At 34.9% G+C, this 20,294-nt stretch overlaps 3 protein-coding genes across 6 annotated transcripts in view; 1 reads left to right on the top strand and 2 right to left on the bottom strand.

Moving 5' to 3' along the window:
• Positions 1-6,765, bottom strand: part of LOC126766443 (adenomatous polyposis coli protein) — a 32,858-nt gene extending 26,093 nt beyond the window's left edge. Inside the window, exon 1 of one of the 4 annotated variants that reach the window (XM_050484223.1) lies at positions 6,476-6,765. The gene's annotated coding sequence lies outside the window, so the exon portion shown is untranslated. The other 3 variants (XM_050484228.1, XM_050484238.1, XM_050484234.1) reach the window with 3 other exon arrangements.
• Positions 6,766-8,022: 1,257 nt separating this feature from the next.
• On the bottom strand, positions 8,023-9,274 carry LOC126766865 (protein FAM50 homolog). The gene has a single exon (XM_050484552.1). The coding sequence runs from the start codon at positions 9,152-9,154 to the stop codon at positions 8,075-8,077; it is 1,080 nt and encodes a 359-aa protein (XP_050340509.1). The 5' UTR covers positions 9,155-9,274; the 3' UTR covers positions 8,023-8,074.
• A 528-nt stretch (positions 9,275-9,802) lies between these two features.
• LOC126766995 (uncharacterized) overlaps positions 9,803-20,294 on the top strand; it is a 188,537-nt gene continuing 178,045 nt past the window's right edge. The window contains exon 1 of the mRNA XM_050484630.1: positions 9,803-10,324. The gene's annotated coding sequence lies outside the window, so the exon portion shown is untranslated. The remainder of the gene's footprint in view (positions 10,325-20,294) is intronic.

Here is a 20,294-nt window from a genome sequence, read left to right as displayed (position 1 = left end):
GTATGCGCATCGGCATCCGTTGTGTGGGCACAAAGGGAGCGCTATAAATTCACAGCTTTAAAATAGCTAAACATGCTTACACTTGTACGTATGTAGACATGCATGTATGGACGGTAGTTTGTGCAGCGAAATAAATAACATTTGTACATTGATGCAACGATTTGGAAACATTTTTCATAGAAATGTTAGCCTTGACATTCGTGCATGCCGCATTTCCGCCGCATTCGTTGATAAAATGCGCAGCTGCTCAAAGCTGTAAATATGCGCTGTTGAGTGGGTGGGTGCTTTGGGGCGATCGTGATGTGTAAGAATTCTAAGCATGCCTGTAAACGATACCGGAAATGTGTGTTCTGAAATACTAGAGCTTAACAGTTTATGGTACAGTTGCTTAGAGAATCTTTTTAAATATTAATTTTTGAAAAATTACTTTCAAGTTGAGTATATGTATGTTATACTTAAATACATGTATAAACTTTTATAAATATTCTTTATATCCTGAACAGGGCTTTTAACACCACGAAGCTTGTAACACACAGAAAGAAACGAGTATATGTATACATATACATACGTACTATTCACAACACCATCACCCATCTTCGGACCCATTCATTATTGTTTAATATTCGACCGAATAAACCTCGTATAGCACACAGTAAAGAAAATATAGCAGCCGTAGCTGAGAGTGTACAGGAAGGCCATGGAGAGTCGATTCGGCGCCCTTCGCAGCAACTCGACTTGGTGCAATTTACGTCGAGATCGTAAATAGAAAGCGTACAAAATGCAGCTTGTGCAAGAACTGCAGCCGTTCGACCTTCCCAAGCGACATCGTTTCGCTTTAAGGGCTTACGTTCCAAGAAGATTCGACATTTTCGAGCCAAATTTTATTCAGCGATGACGAATATTTGAAATCAAAAAATGTTCTTTCTTATGATAATAAACACTTTCGATTGAATTCAGCAAGAGAAGTAAGCCGATTGAGGTAATGGGTAAGCAAACATTTTGCCGCATTTAGGACAAAGAGCAATCTGAAGAGATTCCGCTTCGATTCAGGCGTGGCAAAAACCTGTGTTTAAAATGCATTTTTAGAGTCAAAAGCTGGAACTCAGAATTATATTTCTACTGAACTAATTTATGGAAGCCAATGTCAATTCGTTCCCACGACAGTCGGGTCTACGTAACCGGAACGAAATCGGATTTTTATCCGTCTAAGGACTGTCAACTCGGCAGAATTCACCGCTACAACAATAACAACAGCCAACGTCAGGCAGAAGTGAATGAGTGGCAATGATCCCATTAGTTTTCGTTGGCGCCAGCGCAAGTCAATTTGTGAATTTGCCGTGATCATTTTGTGTACAGTCCGTGTTCGGTCATTGCAACGAAAACATGTTCGGTTATAGATATTGGTTTTGTATATAAATATGAATGAAAACGTTGTCTTTATGAAATTTGTCCGGTTATGGGAGGTGTCTGAGTATAAGGACTGCCCGTAATGAGGAATTTCACGTTATGTTGAATAATAAAATCAAATTTTATGTAAAAAAAATTATATGTTAGCCCACCTTGTTCTAACTATGTAAAAGATCAGCGCGGCGCGTTGAGTCGATTTAGACATTTCAGTACCTCAGCTTCTGCGGTATCGATCTAAAATTTTACGTACAACTTTTTCTTCCAAAGAAGCCAAGCACTTGTCGCAAACGCCGATATCGGACCAATATATCATTCAGCCCATACAAACGGATCGATCAAGTTCTTGTATGAAAACGTTTTTATTTAACAAGTTACCTCCACGGAATTAGATCGCATCGATTACTCTCAAAGGCAACACTATAATCTTCGAACAAGCCAATACAAATCATACAAACCGACCAAACAATATCTGCATAAGGACTATGAAAAGATCTTTTTTCCTTATTAACTAACCTTTAACACATCTGTGAAGGGTATTATAGCTTCGTTGCACCAGCTATTGTTCTTTTTTTAATGGTTTTTTTTTTTATATATATGTACTGTATTAGTAGTGAATATAAATAATTATATTAGCTTTATTCTGAACTTAAGCGTACAAATTTTTAAGAATTTATAAAAGGAATAAAAATTGAAAATTTATGAGCCAAAAGTGCTTTAGCCCTTGAAATATAATATAATATTATTGCCTGTATGTATAGTCATAAAATGTATTATGGCACACCAAAGCGAAATATTGTAAGTATGTATGTAATAGGAACTATTTTTGTGCATACAAATTAGATAGAGAACAAATTTACAATGCCAAAGGTACATATCTACCTATCATATATGGTATATAGGCATCGAAAATCGTAAAATTTATGTAGAAATGTGAATGACAAGAACATGCCAATATTCTTTTTGTGGCGTCAAAACTTTAGCCAAAAATCTAAAACATTTTAGTATACCAAGTATAAGGACACACACATACATATGTAAGTATGTTTGTATAAGTATCGTACGAATATCTGCCGCATTTAGGCTCTTTGATGTTACTAATGATATATGCATGTATGTATATATGTATATACATATGTATGTAGAAACCAAGAGCTTAATAATTTGCAAGTGCATAACTATAACATATTGATTTATGTATGTACATACATATGCACATATGTTTTGGAGTAATGACCTCATTTCAAAGCACGCGAAATAAAATCGAGAAAATAAGACAACTAAGTATTTTTCTTGCGCTGACTGAATGCTATGTATACTTTTCTTTTATTTTTCTTTTTTATTGACTAGACTACTTGAGAAAATTTTATAAAGAAATATTATACGCAAATATATACATACGTCATGGTGTTTATGATTTTAGGCAGAGGATATAGATAGTGAATGCGTATGATTAATTTTATTTTTGTTGCCGTTGTTGTTAGTGCAGCTGTGTATTGAAGTCTTATCAAGGGTGAGTAATTAGGTTTTATAAGCTTAGAAATCAAACTAGTTTCGATTCGATTGCTTTATAGGGAAATTGACATTATATCACTGGATTGGAGAAGTTATCATAAATAATGAGGTCAATATTTTTGTTGTTTACAGATTGTAGAAACAAATGTACATATGATATGTATGTAGTTACCAAAGAAAGCTATGGATTTTAATATATTATTTAATACAAATTTTGTATGATTTTTGTTTTTAGTTTCAGAAAAGATAAATTTCATAAAAATCGAAATAAGCCATAAAACACATTCAGAATATTTTTTAAACAAATTCTAATAATTGAAGGTGAAATACTTCTGGCTAAATTATTTTTAATAATTTGGACCAGTTAATGTGCACGGTTAATGGAGATGTCCGTTAAATAGAGATTTCACTGTATTCACAAGGGATTTTTTTGATTTTATGATATTTGTTAATGAGGTTCTAACTGATAGTTCTCTTAATTTCTTTTCAACACGAAAGGAATAACATTTTATCAAAATTTTAATTTATTTATATAACAACATTTTATACTCTAAATACGTTATGTCACACAAATTGCTTATGAGGGCTACAACTGTGAAAGATATACATACATATGTATGTATGTAGGTGTAGCCGAACTATTTTTTTTCTTGTTTTAATTCATGTTCGGTATTAGCGTTTGTTAAGCTGAAACCATTCCAAATCAGCTCATGCTCTGTTTCACTAAATAAAAAATAATAGTTTTGCTTATTATTACCACTTTTAAATATTTATGTTGTTCCGGTGTACTTACAGGTTTGGCGCCCTGTTGCTTTCCCTTTAACTTATATAATTTCTAAAAACCGACACATAGCACAGAAATACACAATATAATCATATAATATTCAAGACGGCGCCGCGCCGAAGCAAACCGAAAATAGCAACTGTCGCCAATTAAATAACTAAGTTCTATGTGACACTTGTGCGAAATTAATTTACAAAAACACTACTACGTACATATACGCAGCGAAACTATAGACAAGTGCAAACGTCTTCATAAAACTCATTTGAACATTTACATACAAGTATGTTTATATATGTATATGTGTGGACCTAATTGTATGTGTGTATGCAAATTCCACAATCGTTTGGAATCGACAATGCAAGTAAGTATGTTCTGCTGTATTTTGCTGTCTGGACGAAAGCCTCCTCACACGCCTATGACTCAGGCGACCAATTAATTATTGAAAGAGAATACGATCAAAAATAAACGCGCAAAGCGAATATATAAACCGGCATTTTTCCACTTACGAATATAGAGTGCGTGTGTAGGTATGTATGTGTGTGTCAGTATGTATGTAGGTAATTTGCCTCAGACAAAGTTCTATATGCAAAATATACCGGCAGGTATACGTACCAACCGTATTATGGTGTGGTAGTAAAGTGGGTTTAACGATCCTTGGGCTAAGATCGTATTTTAGTGCTCATAGTACAACTTTCTACATACTTATAAAGTATGTACATATCGTACGTCTGTATGTGAAAATAAGTACGTAAAGTTGAATAGTTTTATTGCATTCATTTGCAGACTCGTGCCTACAGCACACCCAATAATATTTGTACGGAAGCATGCACATGCATATATGTATGTATGTACATCTGTATGTATGTATGTATCAAAAGTGCAACAACAATGTATTACAATGCGGTAAATAAAGCAACCTTCAAAAAGGCGTAATCTTCCACCGTACTTTCAACTGGTGTTCGGCAATCGATGACCCACGGACAAGAATTACTTCATAACCCGAAATTGAGGGAAGAAGTAACGTGCACAGAAAAACCATTAACAAACTTACAAAGTTAAGACGAATTCGGAGATAGCAACAGGAGAAAATTGCATACATATTACGCAAAATGAACGAAAAAAACAACAAAAATACCTATGCGCTCTAGTTGAATTGATGGAGATCTAGTGGAAGAAATTCGTTTAAACCTATGTATATACAAAATAGCTCTATTTAAGTTTGTAAAACTCATTTCTATTTTCAGCTTTTATTAATTATTATATAAAAGAAAAAGTAAAAGGGAAAAAATAATAATAACTTAAAAGTAAGAGCGAAATAGATGGCTAAGGTACAAATCAACAGTTTTCGTCAATATACATATGTATGTATATTATTATATACATTTATACATACGTATGTACATATGTACCCATGTACACATATACATACATAGGTAGGAAGGTAACTTTATATACAAATAACATTGTCAGCAACAGTAAAAGTACGACAAGAGTACTACAATCAAGTTCGATTCGGATGAACGATTGTGTCCAAGCTAATGAAGGGCAGCAACAATTTGATATAGCGGAAAAATAAAGATGAGTATGGTGGCAAAAGCGGTAAACGTATCCAGTAAAGTTATTTTGTACCATACATTACGAAGTAAATTTAAAACAAGAAAAAACGTTAACTTCGTCTGCACCGAAACTATAATGCCCTTTACATTTGCATTTTTATAGCATTAAAGGGTATATAAAGATTTGTATATTGATTTTGATTGGTCGGTTTGCATGTAAGCGATATGAAATAGCAGACCGATCTGAACAAATTTCTTCGGAGATTACCGTTACCGTTGCTTTGAATAATAATTTATGCTTCGTGAAGATACCCGTCAAATAAAAAAATTTTCTAAGCAAGAACTTCTTCGGGAGATGAGGATTGGGACAAAATTACTAAAGAACAATTTATACATACATATATGGTATACATACGGACAGACAGTCATGGTCAAATTGACTCAGCTCATACCACTGATCATTTATATGTTTGGTCTCCGAATTTTCTGGGTGATAAGAAATTTGTGGCAAACTTATTATACACTGACCAGGGTATAAAAATATAACTGAAAATATGTGCAAAAGTACATTATTTAGGTATATAGTAGTCTATTATGTTTTAGTCATTGCTATACATATGCATATATCATATATTTATAAGTAAACTTGGTTGATGAACAATTCCAATTTAGGCATTATTTAAGCGCACAATTGATTAACTTCAATTAATAGACTTACAGCTATACGCCTTGTTAAACTATTAATAACAATACAATTTTGTTGTTTATTTTTTATCTCGTTAATTTAATTGTTTCGCATATTTGAACATGTACCAATGCCCCTTTGAAAAAATTAAATTTATATTCTTTAAATTTGTGTACTCACAGAATCCCATTTTCCCCAACCATGCATACATACATATTCCGTATCCTGCAAAGGGAGGCTTCAATATTGTAGGGCGCTGATGCGGTGTACCGAGGGTTCGTATTGATTTTTCACATACACTTGAGTGCTTAAATTTTGTCATATACTTTGTAACTTTTCCAAACAAACACTTCTGCCTTCATATATTTACATTTATAAAAAATATTTATTTTTTCACTCATTCAGAAACTAATTTTGCGCAACATAACCAGTAAAATAACTTTGAAACTTTTTGTTCACAGCAAACAACGCGCAACACCAGCAGAACTTGTGTATCAAACTAGGTACGCGAACACTTATCATCCCACATACCTTCTTCCTTTCCTTTGGGTATTCTTCTTGAAAAAAATTTTTCTGGGAGTCGTCGTTGCTTCAATTTCACTGCATCAGCGAGTTCACCATCATATATCTATATGGCGAAGATGGTTGGAGTGAATCGTTAACGTTGTTACCTGATACAGGTGCTTACTAATGTTCTTATCAACTGCACTGATAACTACTGTTAATATTTATTCTGACTTATTACACATTTCAATTAAAATAGCACTATATACGCGAAAACACAAACATTCACTTCGTTCACTTTGTCTACTTTGCCAGACGGAATTTTATGGCACACTGAAGAACAAGCACGTACTAGTGCTGCCAGTTTGTAAGACACTTGAGGCGGCAGAGCTGCCGTGTTGTAGATTTCATTTTTCAATATAATTTATTTAAATATTTTGACATTAGTTATATAATAATTTATATAATTCAAATTTTATATTTACTATATAAAATAAATAATAACACGGCTTTAATTACCTTTAACAATGTGCTATAAAACATTTATTAGTTAAATTTGCGCTGCATGATGACCAAACACAGTTTCCGCCTTTTTTGCTTATGCAGCCAACATAACTATCTAATTGAAAATTTTCGGTTTGTGCTGATTGAAGTTGGATTTTTATATAAAGTGAAAAATTGTTTTGGTTATTTATTTTAGTTTGTTATAAATGCTATTCTACTTACAAACAAATAATAATTTCAATGGTTTGTATGTATATATATAAACAAGGGAACTGGTGCTTTTATATCCGGCTAATACCTACAATGCAAACATTTTGGGCAGTTATATAGTTTCGGTAAGTTATTTTTTCTGTTATATACATACATTTATATAATAAGTATAATGAGATTTCTTTCAAATTGACCTCGTCATTTACGGGTCCAAGTTCATATTACACCGTATCACTTGGCATTGATGGCATGCTTGAGATCAATCGGTGGGTCTCACTTAGAAAAGCTTTTCAAGAATGAATAATATATATGATAATGGCCTGAAAAAATATTGCTAACATAGAAAATTTTTTCGAAAAAGTTTCCCCGACACTTAAAATACATTCAATTACTTGGCAAAGTTCTAAGAACTTATTGTACCCTGAAAGTGTGTACTAGCTTTGCCAAGAAGTTTGAAAACCCCGCTAGGAAACGTTGGGGACACTATAATGAATATGTATATAATAATTTATTGGCTTGTTGAGCTGAGTCTGTCTTTATATACGCAGGAATAGTCCCTTAGTTTTTGAGATATTTACATATCTTACATTTTTCAATCATATATTATTATTATTGAAATTTCTATCTATTATCTATATTAGCGAAGAAATTTTGAGATTGTTTAACCATTAAATTATTATGTTGTGTTATATTAGTATTATAGCTTCGGTGCAGCCAAAGTTACTATTTTCTTGATATTAATGATACAATTACAGCCTCTTTCAAACCCCCGACTATATTCGAATATAATAATATGTAGCGTATGTACAAAATAACTATTATAATGATCTATAAACATTACGTACTGCAAAATCAAAATGTTTCTCTTACATATTGTACTTAATTTTATTAATTTTTTACGATAAATACAATTCATGTTTTTTTGCTCTTATCCTTAATGGTATATTTATCATAAGTTTTTGTGGGATCATATGGCTCCCAACGGCTGGCTGGAAAAATATGCTTATTACGTTCATACCACGAACGTAAGAGCACTTTGCCAGCGTGGGACTCTTCTTTCTCTACCGTAGCGTCGCTTATCATGCGCACATCATCATGCACGTCAAATTGGAATAAAGGTCCACTCTTACCACGCGCCTTTGTTACAATGAAATCATAGAATGAGTAATGATGTGGCAGTATTAAATCCTCTTTGACATACATCAACTGATCAGCCATAACAGTTTTCAATTCGTTGAATTCTTTGCGCAGCAACTCAAGGCAACGTTGCAGAAATTGATATATAGAGTTACCCTTTTTCATAATGACACTACGTCTATGACCTGAACCATCCCAGTAACTGAAGGTGATGGTAATTTCTTGATCCTTTAATGCTGCTTGTTGCATTACCCATTCTTGACGTAATTGTTCACGTAAGCGGTTTTCTTGCTCCTCACGTTCACGATCAGGCAAAAATGATGTGTCTACTTCGGGATTTTTAAATATTTTCTTTTTCTTCGGCAGTGTACTATCATCATCGATTTCTGTCCACTTCTTTTTAGGTGGAATATCCTCCTTTTTAACTTCTTTAATATCGTCCTCATCATCGTCTTCCGCAGCCACTTCATCATCTTCGTCGTCATTAAAACTGAATGATAGTGCTTGAATTTGTCGCTTTTGTTTATTTTTTTCTGCTTGTATGGCCTCCAGTGCGCGTTGTTTTTCACGTTCTTTTTCATCTTTTTTCTGTGCCAACTTTTTTTCACGTTCCCTCACAATATCCTCTTGTTTGGCTTTCATTTCATCCAATGTGACCAGACCAATGGTCGAACTTTTAAGTTGCTGTTCCACGGCATCATAATGCGCTGCGAATTTGTTTTCAATCTTATCCAGCTTAAGCTCTTCCTCGATTTTTTTCTTGCGAAACTCAATCTCCTGCTGGGCAATCTCACGTTTTTTCATCAGTTGAGCGGCACGGCCCGCTTCACTGGCGGCTCCCTTGTAGTGCGCCATTATTTTGTACTATTTTATTAATTATACACGATATTTTATATTTTGTTGTAATGTTGAAACAATTTATATGATGTTTTCGCTGTTTCTGAGTTTTTGTAAGAGATGTGTATTTTTTCCAGTAGTCAACAGCTGTTTATATGCTTACTGTGAGTGAGCAGTCTTCTTCTTCTATTTGGTTTTTGTAGCTGCCACTGTGTAAGAAAAACAGAAATTAAATTTTAATTGGGGTTTAAAAAAGTGTACATTTTTAAATATATAAACCACAAATATTTAAATATCTGAATGAACGGCTTAAGCATTAATTAAAGAAAAATTTTGCTGTTAATTAAAAGAAAAAGATTTTTCAATCTTTAAATATTGTATAAATGAAAAAATATTTTTTTTTATTTTAACTCCCGCAAATATAAGGAAAATTGTTAATCTGCACATCATTTATTTTGAAAGGATTTCAAGACCTTATAGCCCTTAAACCTTTATTACGAAATCTCTTTAAGCTTCACGAACTAAAATAAGTAGTTGTAAAACCCATTACTCCCTACAAAATATTGGCAGCACCTCCAGAGCTTTAAGTGAAACAAAAAGCTCAAATACTAACAGTACAATAACGAACAAATGTCCTTTCGGACAGTTGACGACGGGACACTCAATCGAAAAGTTCGGTTTGCCGGATAAATTGAAAATGTCCTAACCGTGTTTCAAACAAATATATAAAATACAAGTGAATATACTAAAGTCTTCATTCATATACTACAAAATTTAAGCATTTCATATCATGATTGGTGGCACAAGAAGAAGAAGAAAAATGTGAAAAGGGTAAATGCTAACCACGCAGAAGTCGGTAATTGGCAAGGCAACAACAAAAAAGTGCCAAGATTCGTTACATTGAAAACACTTAACAAGTCCTTTCGAAGCTAAGTGGCAATAAAAATAATAATAAATGAAAGCTAAAAATTAATTGATGTTCAAGAAAGCGCCAAAGTCAATGATTCGCCTGTGAAGTTGTGCGGCGACGGCGGTTAGGCGGTTAGGCCGCAACGAAGTGTTGACAGAGTCAGTGCGGAGTACTCAAATTGAAATCGGCATTCGCATTTGAATCGGAACGGAATCGGCATCGAAAACGGTAACGTTAACGGCAACGGCAAAGGGATCGCTGCTTGCAGTGGGTGTGAAGTAAGTGCAAGGACATTAGGACAAAGTTAAGTGTTGCGTGGCGAATGTTAGTGTGTGCGTGAGCGCGACTTTAAAGTTGGCGAATGTAGCTTTATGTTTGCGTGTGTGTGTGTGTTTGTATACATTTGAATGCTAAATGTGTATTGGCAGTCAGGCAGGCAAACGGAAACGGAAATGGCATATTGAAATACTAACAGTAAAAATAAAATGCAGGAAAAGGGTTGAAATGCCTAGGTACTCAGCTTTTTCGGCTTTTACACTTATAACCTAATTATTTCGTGCCATTACTGTGCATTTGATATCTGTCTGTCTGTATGTGCGAACAGAAGTGTGCTTGTGTCTTTCCAATATACGTGTGTTGGTAAATACATGCTTGTTTTTAAGAATACGCCAGTGATTTTAAGTCATGGACTCCCGCTGTTTGTGCTGCTTGTCGTTAAAGTCGCGTATTTACTAGCTGACTGCCTGTCTGTGGGGCTCTATGTGAAGGCAGCGAGTGGGTGCGCGAAAGGCGGGAGCTAACATGGAAAATCTCAGTTTCTTGAGTAGGTGTTTTTACAGCAAGAATGTTATTTATTGCTTTCATGTTGCGCTAGATATGACAAGCAGCGCATATTCGTACATACTAGCACCAGTTTGGTAAAATTTCTACTTGTACATATTTGTTTGCTTATATACATATATTTTTTTCAAATGTACATATGTTTGTATGCATGTGTTGCATAGCTTTTGGTATGCGCGTTGGTTTAAATGTAGCGAGATGCTTATATTTAACCGTTAACATTGCTTTAAATTGGCTAAGAGTTCAGCTTTTGTGTGTACGTAATTGTGTAGCATATCCCCAGGCGCTCATAGTATTGTCCTTTGGAAGGGTAAGCGCATTTATACATTTTAAAATATATCGCGAAAAAGGGTAATGTGCTTGCTGTGTGAAATATTAAAAGTTAAATTAAATTATTTTTCAACGATTGCCTTCTTCATAAAACTTATAACACTATTTAAAGGGCTTACCGTATGCTTGGTTATAAAAATTATAATTTTTTATATGCTGAAAAGCGATTATTAAGTTTGCCACGAAGTTTTTAACACTCAAAAGCAAACATCGTAGACCCTATAAAATATAAAATACCTGATTCGTCTGTCTGCCTGAGTATATGCGAAACTCAAGGACTCGAGTTTTTGAGATATTCGTCTGAAATTTGATACACGTTCTTTTCTCACCAAGAAGCTGCTCATTTGTCGAAACCGCTGATATCCGACGACTATGGCGGCTAGCTGCCATTTAACCCAGGTCGAGACCAACGGTCTGACACACTTAGTCGAGACCAATGGTGCTTGGCTAGGCCAAGTGGTGTTTACATACATTTGTAAGGAAATACGTGTTGTATTTACGCTCATATATGTACAATATAGATACATTTTTGAAATTTCTTACCTCTCGATTTGGTTGAAATCAAATTGACTGCCTTGTTCACGCTTGGCGTGGCAATAGCGTTCACAAAAAATGTAACATTTTGAGAAAAATTACATTTTTCTTAACCTTTAAAACGCTCTAGCGGCTAAAGTATTTGACCTAGATAAACATACAAACCAATTTGGACATGTAACGAACATGAAAGCAGATAAATCAACCGTGCGAAGTGATAGAAACATACCAAAGTTCATATATTTGCCTACAAAATATATGGGGTTTAGCCAAGCACCATTGGTGCACTAAGGTGTAATATTATAATATCCTTTTTCGTCCTTTTCGATACGATATTCTTGAATTTTTTTTCTGAATTCTATAGACAATAAAATTCTAGGAAGCTACCTGGAAGCGCAAGTCGTTTGCTACACTCTAAATATATTTAAATAGCATTGAAAAACAAAATATGCCTGGCCAGATCCGAGGGTCTCGATGAGGGTTAAACTGAACGTTCGGAATCAGGGGGTTTGTGTGGAAAACTTTTTCATTTGACGAGATATCTTCACGAAATTTGGCACAGACTTTTGTCTAAAGCAATAATACAACTTTCCACGAAATTGTTAAGATCGGATTACTGTAGCATATAGCTGTCATACAAACGGAACGATCGGAATCAAGTTCTTATAAGGAATTTTTTGTATTTGTGTAGTGTATTATAACTCCGATGCAACCGAAGTTAAGTTTTTTTTTGTTTTATTAAGGGTTACATGTCTTTACGGGTTTCAAAAAATCAAATTTTTTATTGTCTTATTAAATTCTACAACACCTCTAGAAAAACGTGACACTACTTCCAACTGCCGATGCCAGCAAAGAAGTAAACTAACTGAATAAAAAAAAAACTATTGGTTTTACATAACTATAATGATGTCGATACTTTTGACAAAATTACACGTATGTATATGCCCTGGTAATACAAACCGTTGACCCACGGCATTATTTTATAAATGCTGGATATTCTTGGACCTGCAGCGTTCAGGTTGCTTGAGCATAGTCACCATATGTTTCACCCATTTGAGCAGTTCAATATGAAAACTTTATTTGATATATAATTTTTTTCAATAAAAACACTGCTGTTTCTAGCAATAAACACATGTTTTGGCCCATTTATAAAAAAAAAATGAGGCATCTTGAAAGCTAAAATTTCCACACAAAATACATTACAGGGCGCAGAGCGCCTTAGTCAGGGGATTAAGTTATATAGCCAAGTCACGATTCTAAGATTAATATAACCTGTTTGGGGTGTAAAAACTACGGTTACGTAAATGTTCAATAATTTTGGAAGTTTGGCGATTTTATTGACAACGACTTCTTGAGTGAAATTTTTATTCTGTCCGGATCGCAAAATTTTCAAAATATTCCATAGCCTATTGATAACACAGGGCAACACTCAATTTGCTTCTTTGAATTTATCAACTGATTCTAGTTAATTTGGGTGCGCTGAATTCAAATCTGTAATCAGTTTGTCTCTATCAGCTCTAGTTTTCATGATATAGCTTTTTTATACCCTCCACTTAACTTATGACCTGAAAAAAAATAAAAAAGCTATATCATGAAAACTAGAGCTGATAGAGACAAACTGATTACAGATTTGAATTCAGCGCACCCAAATTAACTAGAATCAGTTGATAAATTCAAAGAAGCAAATTTTTTTTTTAATTTTGTCTGGCTGTGTATTCCAAGTCTTTCAGCTCTCAAGGGTTCTAACATTCCAGCTAATTTCTAACTTGCGCTAAAGGCAAATATTTTATTTAAACGGATTTTTTATTGAATTATTATTAATTTTTTTTTGTTGAAACTTTGATAAATATGGCATATTGGACAAATATGAAAATTTGACAAATACGAAGTAGTACCCCCTACTTAATATCATAGAAAATAATAATAATGAGTTGACAGCTTTTTTTTTGTTCATCCTACTCGCATATATATACGCCGTCATTGTTAGTGTATGCGGGACTTGCTAAGGAAGACGCCTACTAACTCCGTTATAGATCTTTATTTTCATTGCAGGATCGCCGCCAGACATTTCTTTTCACCTGTTGGGAACATATCATGTGTGGTACAATATTTCATTTTCAGGGATTAGCCCTTTCCAAGAAATTCCTGTAGTTCCTCTCTTTCATCTTTATAACGTGGGCACAGATAGAAAATGTACCACGCGTTTTCCCTCCCACAAAAAGAGCAGTCAAACTAATCGTCATGTCCATATTTGTGTAAATACTCTCTGAAGCAGCCGCCCAGTCAGGAACTGCCCACGATTACACGTTTCTGATTAGCGTGTGTGTCCATCTACCTTTTGTTGTTTCGTCCCACCGTTTTGCCACTCATTAAGACTATTTTGTTTTTCTTGCTTCCTCTCTTGTTTGGTAAGCCGTAATGTCAAGAGAATAGCCTCCAGTCAATGATCACATCCAAGTATTTCAACGAATGTTGTCCTGAGATATTGTATCCATCAATGTTGAGCGTATCCGCCTCTAGCTTTTTCCTACTCGTTATTAGTAACTCTTCGGGTTTTTGGCCTGCTAACTGAAGTTTTGTTTTTGTACGCTATTCTTTTAATTTTACCGCCGCATGGCTGTCCAAAATTTTCAAGTTGATCCGGGTAATAGTTTCGTAGATATAGCCTTGAGAACTTATGCGCTTGAGGCTAGTAAGGCTAAGTACCCGGTCTTTAAAAGCGTTTTTCTCGAAACTGCGTGTTTTGAAGTCGATGGGCAAGATTTCTCAAGAACTACTCAACCAATCTTCATACAACTTTACACAGGTCTTTGAGATACATTTAAAGTCTTGGACGAAGGTTTCTTTTTTCGATTACAACTATTTGGAAAAAAAAGATCAAAATTTTCGCTGAAATTTTCATGTTTTTGTAAAAATGTCTGCCAAAAACTCAATTTAAAGTTTTTTAATTAAGGTTTTAACTAAAACATGTATTTTGTTCACTTATATGATCCTGTAAGATGTTATCCTGCAAAATTTTTGTTATTTTTGTTGTAATTGGACTAACATTGCGTACATACTGCTGTTAAATCACAAGCAGATAAATGAATTTATTAAAATAGGATTAAAAATTTGGCATATTTGTATGTTATATAAAAATAATAATCACCAATATGTCATGTAGTCTGAAAAACTTGGGAAAAACAAATGTTAAAAATTAAATTCGAAACTTTTTTATGACTTTGGCAATTCAAAATTTGACAAGAATGCATAAATTTTGTTAACGAGTTGCATTTATAAAACAGCAAACCGGAATAATGCATAAATATGTATCATAACAACAAAGAATGAAATACCAAAATGAAACTGGCCAAACAGACACTCCTACACTGCACGCGAACATTGTCAAATAGAGAAAAAAGAAGCCACTACATTGTCACGCTTGTTTTATAACTTCATAATCACACACACACACACACACACAGAGGCACTCTCTCAGGACCACACATAAACACACAGCGCGCACACATAACTGTCATCCACAGCTGCCGCCAGTGTGCCACCACCATGTGTTCCGCGTCCGACCGAGCGGGCGAGTTGAAAGTGCAACGTCGGAGTTCAGGGCTGTGACAGTTTTTGCTGCCGCTTCACTTAGCTGCAAGATTACACTTCCTTATGGCCACCACAATTCGCGTTTATATATAGTAGTAATGTTTTTGGATTTTTACTATATTATTTATGGCTTTGTTTTTTATTTTTCTTCACTGTTGTTGTTTGCATTTCATATTCACTGCTGCTGATTGCTTTCGCCTCTTCGTGTCATCGTAGTTGACCTAGTCGCCTTTGTTGCAGTGATTCTTGCCGCTGTTATTGTTTTTGTTGTTATTTTTGTTGTAGTATGACATTCTCGCATAATGCTTAAGTGGCAGTGCTGCCACTCTGCCATACACAAACAAGAGTAGTGCGCTTTCCCATGCTTGCTTTGTGGCATACACACGCTGGCTGTGGCTTCTCTTAACCACTTCCGTTCGCTCATATCCGCTGCACTTTTCATGCTGCATTGCCTTGCGGTGGTATTTCGGTGTTTTTTCGGTTATGACGTTGTTGAAAATTGTGAGTGGACTTAATGGTTTTCTTTGATGATTTCATTTTTGCGCTTTGCCGGTGCTTTCTGTTGTTGTTTAATGTAATTTCTATCGTGTAGCTGCCAAATAAAGGAAAGCGAAACTAGTGAGAGAATCGTTAAAATATAATTTAAAAGATTTTTCGTTTGAAAACACATGCCAACACTATTATGAGCGGCAGAAGTGAGCGTATTTATAAACAGACGAATATGTGGAATCTTAGATGAGGTCTAAAGCAGTATGGTACAAAGCTTGAATCCATGCGATCAAATCTTCGAGCCTTAGTTCAGTGTCTCTTGATGCGGTTGTTGTTGTAGTAAATAAACAATTTATATTTTTTGGAGCGTTCTAACCCTAAGAGGAGTGTTTTATTGCTAAAAATATATGTAAATAGTTTGTTCATGATTTTTGAGCGCTCATTGAAAAACAATATTTGTTTAAGACGACACTTCTGTTACTATTATATTGTATTTATTCTAATTCTTTTTTTTTCTTTTTAATTTGTCTATCTCTTTTCCATTATTGTCAAAAAATCGTAATTCCCAATCTCCATTTCAAAATAGCACATTTCTGAGTTCGATAACTTAAAATTTCTTTATGAATGATGAATTTCTATTGAAATGAAGAATCAAGAGAGACAATGATATAGTACATATGTATGTATGTATGTGATGTTCCATATAACTTTTCTGGTTTCACAAAACTGTCCCTCAGCAATGATGGTTAGATAAAGATTATGTTTCCCAGAAGTGAAATATCTTCCCTTCTGAAAACACAATCCACGGTTCAATATTCGAACCATTACCACTAGGTCGACCTTGCTCGGAATATTCTCCGAATATTGATATCAATTTTACTCAACCTTATACGCAGGAGTGCGAATTTTTTAATTTAAAAATTTTCATTAAAAATAAAATTTTAATTCCTTAATTTAAAAAATAAAAGAAAACATGTAAGGAAGAGCTAAGTTAGGTTATAACCGATTCATATACTTTTCTCTTTTTTCAATTTTATTAAGAAAACTCACATACTGGCCAATATATGCTGTATAAAGACATCCGGATGTTCGAAAATCCTTATATTTGGTATATAGAGGCCAAGGGAAGTGTTGACCTCATTCAACGCATTTCTAGCACAGAGACATACTACTATCGGGAAAGAATTATCTCTGAATTTCAATTATAAATCTGGCACATTTGGAGTTGTTGCAGGATAAAACTTTGTATATAAGTCCAGCGGTCATATATATTCCACCCGTTCCGTGAGGTCAGGAAGTCACAAATTTTATAAATGCTGGATATTCTTGGACTTGCAGCGTTCAGGTTGCTTGAGCATAGTCACCATATGTTTCACCCATTTGAGCAGTTCAATATGAAAACTTTATTTGATATATAATAGCCAAGTCACATGTTTTGGCTCTTAAAAGGTAAATATAACCTGTTTGGGTAATATAACCTGTTTGGGGTATAAAAATTATGGTTACGTTCAAAATGTTCAGTAATTTTGGAAGTTTGGCGATTTTATTGACAATGTCGTGGGCGAAATTTTTATTCCGTCCACATCGCAAAATTTTCAAAATGTTTCAGAACCCATTAATTTTCCATCCAGTCATTTTGTAATACGTCTTTCACCTCTCAACGGTTCAAACGACGCGGGCTTATCTCTAATAAGTATTTTATATAAACAAATATTTTTATTAAATTATTCTTTATTTATTTTTGGAAAATTTTATAAATGTGAAAATAATTGTAGCCTTTACTTATTGTCATAGAAAATAATAATAATGAATTGTGCATTCTTTTTAGTTCATCCTACTCGCGTATGCGCCGCCAGTGTTAGCGTATGCGGGACTTGCGAAGGAGGACGCCTACTAACTCCGTTATAGCTCTTTATTTTTCTTGCAGGACGGTCGTCAGGCATTACTTTTCACCTGTTGGGGACGTATCATCTGTGATACAATATTTCATTTTTAGGTTTTAGCCGCTCTCCAAGAAGTTTCTCCAGATCCTCCCTTTCATCTTTATAACGTGGGCATAGAAAGAAAATGTGCCACGCGATTTCACTCCCACAAAAAGTCAAATCTATCGTACTTATTGTTATAGAAAATAATAATAATGAGTGGTCCAATTGTTCTTTGTTTATGCTCACTTAGCGTGTGCGGGACTTGCGCCTACGTAATAAACCCTAACTCCGTCTCCTACAGCTCTTTATTTTTATTGCAGGACCACCGCCAGGCATTTCTTTTCACCTGTTGGGAACGTATTATGCGTGGTACAATATTTTCCACAAAATGAGTCAAACCATATCTGCGTAAATACTACTCCATATTTGTCCATATTTGCGTAAATACTCTCTGAATCAGCCGCCCAGTCAGGAACTGCCCACGCTTGCACGTTTCTGATTAGCGTGTGTGTTTACGTTCAAAATGTTACGTCCCACCGTTTCTGCCACTTATTAAGACTATTTTGTTTTTCTTGCTTCCTCTCTTGTTTGGTAAGCCATAGTGTCGATAGAATAGCCTCCAGTCAATGATCACACCCAAGTATTTCAAAGAATGTTGCTTTGAGGTATTGTATCCATTATGCCATCATTCCATTTTGAGATAATTTTAAGCAGAAAAAACTTCCTCGCTGCCAGGCAACTTTTTTCCGAAGTCCTGGAAATTGGCTGCGAGATCGGAAAAATCTAAAAAAATTCTAAATTAAACCCTCATTATTAAAGTATTTTAAACTATGCAAAAGTACACTTTTTTACTTTAAAAATACAATGCTTTTTCAAAAAAAAAAGTTAAAAAAATGTGTTTCTGACTTGCAAGAGAATATAGTTTTATCTTCTTCTTTATTGACATAGACACCACTTACGCGGTTTTAGCCAAGTCTACAACAGCGTGCCAGTCGTTCTTTCTTTTCGTTGTTTGGCGCCTGGTATTTCCTACGTAGTGGAGGTCTTGCTTTTCCTCTGCTTCCTCCGGCGGGTACTGCGTCGAATACTCTCAGAGCTTGAGTGTTTTCATACTAGTGGCATAAAGGCAGTTCTTTTTCGTGCTGTCGATAGCAGCTTAGATGAAGAGATTATGCGTGTCGATCCTCTTTTCACTGGTCTTTTCCAAGATTTAACGCATGGTGAATATCTGGTCAGTTGTTGATTTGCCAGGCCTTAAACCACACTGATAACGTCCAAACGGTTTGTTGACGGTGGACCTTACTCTTACACAAAATACGCTCGATGGAACCTTATATGCTATATTGAAGGAACTTATGCCACGGTAGTTGGCGCAGATTGTGGCGTCTCCCTGTTTGTGGATTGGGCAGAGCACACTTAAATTCCAATCGTCGGGCGTGCTTTCCTGCGACCATATTCTACAAAGAAGCTGATGCATGTTTCTTCTCAGTTCTTCGCCGCCGTATTTGAATAGCTCGACGCACAGGAGATGCTCTATTGTTTCTCTAGTGTACTGCTCTAGACACTCAACTTTTTATGGTTAACTTCATATTGTTCAAATCATAGGACTTCAGGCAACACACACTACTCCTTCATTATCTCAAATTTTTATTAAACGAAAAAACTAATCCTTACATTTATGTAACAAAAAATATATATAATATTTGTAAGCTTTGCTGTTCCTTAACAAGTAAAGAGTACCATCATATTCCTACACATTTAAGCGCATACAAATGTACATTACTGATTCGTACCACATTTTTAGATATTTTACAAAATCGAGTTTAAATACAGCAAGGTTACGAGCAAGTGCAAAGCTATAGAATACAAAACAAAACCAATTTGAGTGTTGCGGAATGCAAAACTTTGTATATGCATAATATTACTGCCGTAACACTGCAACATTGCATGGCGTTCGTGCAACGTCTGGCTTGTTCGTGCAACTAAACACGCCTTCGCGCTGAGTACGTGATGCCATCTTCATTGCAAAAGTGTGAGCATACAAACAGACAATGCGATGCATGCCAAATGCATATTAATGTTACATTTTTGTAATTTTCATTGCATATCTGAAGGCGCAAAATTGTAAAATATTTCAATTTCCTTCTTTACTGAATTTATTAACGGCATTTGTGAATAGTCAAAGCAATACACATGTAGACTGCAGCATTTTCATGTATTTTTAAAGCCTCAAACGTAGAGGAACCTGCGCAAGCTATGTTTTGTAAGTGTGTGTGTGTGTGCATGTTTAATCTGTATGAAACGCGCAATTAATTAATTTGCATTTTAAAAGTTGACTACCTCGATATTGCAGCAATGAATTTATTTGCACATATACTGTGCCCGCCTCCACTTTGAGGTCCTCCTCCGCCGCCACTGTTTCCTCCGTCGCCTTGCCGTCTGCGGCTGTGCTCTTGCCTGGTCGCGTCGTCATTAACTGCGTTGAAAATAAATGAAATTACCAATTCGTGCGTAATCAACTGTGCAGTTAGCATGTCGT

Source organism: Bactrocera neohumeralis, chromosome 2 (genome assembly GCF_024586455.1).
Source record: "Bactrocera neohumeralis isolate Rockhampton chromosome 2, APGP_CSIRO_Bneo_wtdbg2-racon-allhic-juicebox.fasta_v2, whole genome shotgun sequence".
Classification (NCBI taxonomy): Eukaryota; Metazoa; Arthropoda; class Insecta; order Diptera; family Tephritidae; genus Bactrocera; species Bactrocera neohumeralis.
This window is presented reverse-complemented; position numbering and strand designations above follow the sequence as displayed.